The sequence below is a fragment of the Atta colombica genome, unplaced genomic scaffold (assembly GCF_001594045.1).
Source record: "Atta colombica isolate Treedump-2 unplaced genomic scaffold, Acol1.0 scaffold109, whole genome shotgun sequence".
Classification (NCBI taxonomy): Eukaryota; Metazoa; Arthropoda; class Insecta; order Hymenoptera; family Formicidae; genus Atta; species Atta colombica.
In genome coordinates this window covers 316,812-322,828 of record NW_017259194.1, presented here as the reverse complement: position 1 = coordinate 322,828, position 6,017 = coordinate 316,812, and the positions used below count along the sequence as shown (strand labels likewise).

At 29.3% G+C, this 6,017-nt stretch overlaps 1 protein-coding gene across 2 annotated transcripts in view; it reads right to left on the bottom strand.

The window, feature by feature from the left end:
- Window positions 1–358: 358 nt before the first annotated feature.
- The window catches only part of LOC108693353 (protein cereblon), a 35,518-nt gene continuing 29,859 nt past the window's right edge, over window positions 359–6,017 (bottom strand). Inside the window, exons 5-8 of one of the 2 annotated variants that reach the window (XM_018202249.1) lie at window positions 1,217–1,469; window positions 994–1,139; window positions 708–904; window positions 359–610 (exon numbers count right to left, since the gene is read on the bottom strand). In XM_018202249.1, coding sequence (XP_018057738.1) covers window positions 457–610; window positions 708–904; window positions 994–1,139; window positions 1,217–1,469 — 750 coding nt within the window. In that variant the 3' untranslated portion in view covers window positions 359–456. Of the gene's footprint in view, window positions 611–692; window positions 905–993; window positions 1,140–1,216; window positions 1,470–6,017 lie in introns of both variants that reach the window. The other variant, XM_018202256.1, reaches the window with a different exon arrangement.

The following is a 6,017-nucleotide window of genomic DNA, read 5'->3' as shown; positions in this document are numbered from 1 at the left end:
AATATATAAATCTAAATGTTTTGGTCAAGTTTCGACCATCATCAATAGTTAAAAACTATATTAAAAGATATTACAAATTTGCGCTGAAAGTTTCTATAAAATATAGGCTGCTCAATTTCTTACGTTAGTCGAAGTAAAATATGCAATATTACAAATTAAAACTGAATGTTTTTTTGACACTGTCAAATTCTTCATTAGTCATATTGATATTAATATCCTTATGTTACAGATTTCTCTTTTTTATAAAAAAAATTAGCCAAAACATGTTTGCAAGCAATTATTAAAAATTTTGTAACTAGTTCTAATTTTTTAACGTCAGAATTTTAAATAAATGACATCGCTAACAATATATCCTGCGACGTGGCTGTATGCTGTTTGTTTGAATCGAAGAATATTCATCTAATAACTGCTAAGACAATTATAATGCTTAATGTATATTAATGTTTAATCCTCTGTTTATTTCTTCTTCTTAACTTTTAAATCTTTATTTTTCAAGCTTCTACGTGTTAATCCCCAAAATTCTTTGGGCCTTAAATTACTTTGAACTGCTGTGAACTTCCAACCAACGTGATGACGACAACCTTTACAGATAGCTATTGTCCATGCATATCTAAAATGATATAGTTATTACTGTTATTAGAGATAAAACAAAAATTCACGCTGATTATGTGCATATGTTTCTGATATACTACAATGTCGCATTTTACCCTGGAAACCAGCTATACTCAGTCGAAGGATCCGAATTGTTAAGTACAACTCCTTGAACATGATAAAAAGTTATAGTTTCATGTATAACACCACCAGGATTGACATAAGTACCCTGTGGGCCTTCTTTATTCATCGGGAACATATGTGACTGTCTCCCAATAAAGGCTTCACAATTAACGCATACGTATATCTTATCCTTCAAATCACAGATATATTAAAGGCGATATATAAAAAAAAATGCATAGTCTAATTATTATATATGATATAATATTATTTTATATGTACCTCTACGAGATACTTTATTTCTCTTTGTAATCGAGAAATAGCACAGTCATAAGTTAACAACATGAGTCGTTCATTGTGATCCATTAAGATATTTTGTGCGACCCAAAAGGACAAATCTATGGGATTTTTGGGTACACTACCACCTCCTAAAATGTAAATTGTAATTTAAAAAATTGTGATAAATATTAAAATATAATTTTATTTATACACTTACAATACTTACTAGTTTCAAGAAATTGCAGATGCTGACGTATTCTAAAAGAAAGTCTTATAGGATCGTACTGTCTATAAACCCAAGCTGGCCAAGCAGTCACTGCAGCGTCCAAATTTTCTACTCTTTCCTGCTTTTTCATATCTTCTTCAGAATCGACAGAAATTCTTAAATGATCTAATGAAGCTAAGCGTTGGTCCAAAAACGGTGGCTCAAGTGTTATCTCTGGTAATACTTTAACATTGGCCGAAATTTTATTGTTATCCTGATTATAAGAAGTATTAAATTGTTATAAACAATTTATAATGAGCAGCGTATTGTAAAATGTATAATTAAAATAATATTGGTTCGGGGAAAAAATTTCTTCGTATTTTTTAATTCAAAATTGTATATACAATATCTTCATCAAAAATGAAAATTTAAATTTAAAAAAAGAATTTTAAAGCTTGAAATCTCTACTTTCGAAAGATTATATTTACTACATTTTTTAAGTTTCTGTAAGTTTAGTAATTTTTATATTTAAAAAACTATGATTTGAAAAAGATGAAAAATTTTCTTTTCACTTTGAGGGTCTCTCATGTGTCCAAAAAAAATTTACGAAAATATTCCGACTATCTATCGTTTTATAGGGAAATTTTATAGGGAAAGCTTGAAGCTTTCCCTATAAAATTATTTAATAAAAATGTTTCTATGATTTTTTGTTCCTGAGTTATTCGCGAATTAAGTAAAGAAGCATTCTAACTTTGTTCATAACTCCGAAAAATCATTATACGCAATTTAAAAAACAGATTTTTAGCTGAAACTTTACTCTAGCGAATGATGTAATTGTGATGAAAATTTCGCAACAAATGAAAAACTTTTGTAAACAAATTTTTTTAAATACGAAGAAACTTTTTTCCGACCTAATATACAGTCACGGACAAAATTGAGTGACACTTATTTATTTTATAAAAATAAATACTGTAATTTCATCAATTTTCCTAATCAATTTCTTATTTTTCTTTATATCATAGTTTGCATTGTCATCAATAAATTTGGCTAGTAGTTTTTAATTAATAGAATAATGTGATTTATTTCAAGTAAAGATTATTACAAGCTAGAATGAAACAAAACAATATGAACAAAATTAAGTGGACATTTTCATATTTTTCATATTTCATTCGCTTTTTATGTTGCTCTAATATTTTGTATTTCCTCCTTTAACTTTAATAATCACTTGTAATCGCCTAGGAATACTATCCACTAAATATTCAATCTTATCCTTCATTACATATATGCTAATCGTTGTAAGCTATATCGAAAAATGATCAAAAATTTATTTGATCTGTTGATAATCGATACTTCTTTTCGAATATGGCCCACAAGTTCTCAATGGTTTAAGTCCGGACTTTGCGAAGGCCAATCTAAACTTCTATTCCGGAATCTTCGAGAAATTTTATGGTTTTCTTGAATTTTATGTATGGGGATTTATGTGTGGGAGTATTGTCTTGTTGGAAGACAAAATCGTTTGCAATATCCATTTTTTCTACCGATTCTTCTAAATTTTCATTGATGAAGTCGATATATCGCTCAATATTAATGATTCCATCGAGCAACTAAATTTCCAACTTTGGACTAAGAGAAGCAACCCTACATCAATGGAATTTCCTCTGTATTTCACAGTTTGCGAAATGAATTTTTGTCCGAATGCTTCATTTGATTTTCTCCAAACTCTTTGTCTTTTTTTCTTACCAAACAATTCAAATTTACTCTCGTCACTCCATACATCTTTTCTCCAAAACGAAATAGACATTCAATTCCTAATTTACAATTGCACATCCTTAATAATGTATTTTTTTGGCAAAGTTTAACGTTTTCGCTTATTCAAGTCAGTAATGAATAGTTTTCGCAACGGTATGCGACTATGCAAATTTGCATTTTTCAATTTAGACACTATCTTTTCCACGTTTAAATTAAATCTGTCAATTTCACAACGTGTGATGTTGTATACCGTTTATGATCACGACCTTTTAAATTTAATCACAGTGTTAAGTTTTACTTATCCAAATTTTTGCGACAGCGTTTTTTGAAATATGATATTTCTTAGCAATGTTTCTATAACTGAGGCCTTCTCGACAGTCGCTAATTCTCGGATTTGTAGTGAAATTTCTTTCCACGCCGTGGTTTTCCATTTTTGAAAATACATTGATCAGGAACGAAATATCAATACTGAAATTCAAAACATTTCAGATTATAGAATGTAAATAAGAAATATTTATAACCTTGATTTCGATAAAACAGTATCCATTCAATTTTGTCTATTTTGTTGTATTCTAGTTTGTAATAATCTTTATTTGAAAGAAATCATATTATTTTGTAAAACTACTAGCCAAATTTATTGATGACAATGTAACTATAATATAAAGTAGGAAAATAAGAAATTAATTAGGAAAATTGATAAAATTACAATATTTTTATATAAAATAAATAAGTCCACTCAATTTTATCCGTGACTGTATTTATCTAAAATTAAAATCATATAATATCCTATACTCGAAAATATCAAAATTATAAAATCTTTGCTTATTCAACGATTATTCTTATATGTTCAATTATTTTGATTAATTGATCGAATAAATATATTTAATCTTTTCTGTATGCCAAAAAAATTTTTGTCTTCGAAATGTTCTCGTTGAACAAGACGCCGCGCCAAAAGTGTACATATTGCCTGGACAACTAATGTTTGGGCAACGTAAAAAAAATCGTATCGAGACAAAGTGAGATAAAGCAATTTGAGCGACACTGGCGTAAACGTAGAATCAGAACATAAACAAAATATAAACAGAGCTATATTTTGCAATTTTATAATAAATGTACGGAATATATTTTGTTACGGAATTTTTTGGTGAGCGACTGTATAGTCACCATTATAATGCAAGTGGCGTCTTGTGGAGATTGACTATAATTGCCTGTCGTAAGAAAAAAGGTTAATTATGTAAATATTACACAAGTTTTAACTCCGTTAGAAAAGTTCTCATGATCGAATGCAGAATTACTCGTTTGCCAATTGCGCCTATATTCGCAATAATAGCATTTAAATTTTAATTTTTGGATTCTTATGCTGAATGTAATATCATGAAGATGGTTGAAAAAAGCAGCCGAAATGTCGAAAAATCGGAAATATATGTACAGGTGAAGAATTGTTGACATACGTTAATAATAACTATATATTAGCTCTTAATTGCCTTTTTATTGTAATATTGTTTTCAATAATGTTCGATTAATCTATATTGTAAAATTTTAACTCCTTTTAAAATAATAATTAAAGGACTCCCGATAATTATAAACAATAAATAACAATAACAGGGGAGTGAGTGCGAAAAATGCGCAAATCAATAAAATACTGATTTTAATAACAATAAGTCAATGGCCGGTATTCATAGTTAGTTCTTATTCAAGATCGTCTTAAGACAATCTTCAGATGTTACGAACCAATCAGAGAGCCGCATTGTCTTAAGATATTACTTAAAATGATCTTGAAATAAGAATCGATTATCAATACCGATCTATATGAACGTTTCGATTCTAAATTCGAGTCGTCTTCAATTTTATACTTAAAGAGTAAAATTATATAGGATAGCCGCATTTACATCATTAAATTTGATGTCGCATAACGTCGCTCAAAGATAAATGACAATCCATATCTCAACACAGTTTCAAGACTGGATGGAAATTATTATATATACAACTAATATAAATGTATCTACAACTAATATAAATTTTATATGTTATATAATAATAATAATAATAATAATAATAATAATTATTATTATTATTATTATTATTATTACAAAACGAAAATTTTCTTTCCATGCAATGTGCCACAAACTCACCTTACTTGTGACAAGATGCTCCAAACAGTAAAATTTTTTGATTGTAAACAATTAAATAAATCGTAAGTGTTCGCAAAGATCTACACATTTCGGGTAATTCCAGCGAGCGACTCCATTACCACTCGAGGCTCGGCGGCCGAGCGGCCGAGCGCTTATGACGCTCTGGCTCCCTATACCAGAAATATACTGAGAGCGCACCTTCCGTCAAATTATTATTGAAACATGTTTTTTATTAAAAAATTAATATTAACATAAAATTTTCTATTATTAATTTATTTATTGTTTTTTAATGATATATTGTACATTTTAACATAGTTTTCTAATACATTACATAATGATAACATACATTATGTGTGATAATGTACATTTCGATAATAGCTTATCGACAATTTCCATATCACTCGTGAAATACTATTGTCAGACGCGTTTTTTTTAATGTGTGATTTCTCCAGTAGTCCTCCATAAAAAGAAAAATCAAATACTCGTATGTGGCAGAAAAGTAAAATTATATATCAAAAGAAACAAAAAATCAAAAAAAATAGAAACAATCAATTTATTAGGTTACAACTTTGCTTCTACCGTTTTTTTCCGAAATTCGAGGCTTTATTGTAAAAAACTGGTTATACATTTATGATTCAAAGTATTGTCCATCGCTGGTCACTACTTTCTCCCATCTTTCGGTTGCGTACGAATCCCGCGTCGAAAAAACTGGTCATCTTTTGAGGCTATCCACAAATCGATCCAATTTTTTACTTCTTCATAAGACCGGAAGTGCTGGTCAGCCATCGAAACAAGTGATAGTCAGAGAGAGGAACGTCTGGAGAATACGGCGAGTGAAGTAGGACTTCCCATTTCAACGTTTCCAAGTATGTCTTGACCACTTTCGCAACATGGGGTCGAGCATTGTCATGCTGCAAAATCACTTTATCGTGTCTCTCGTT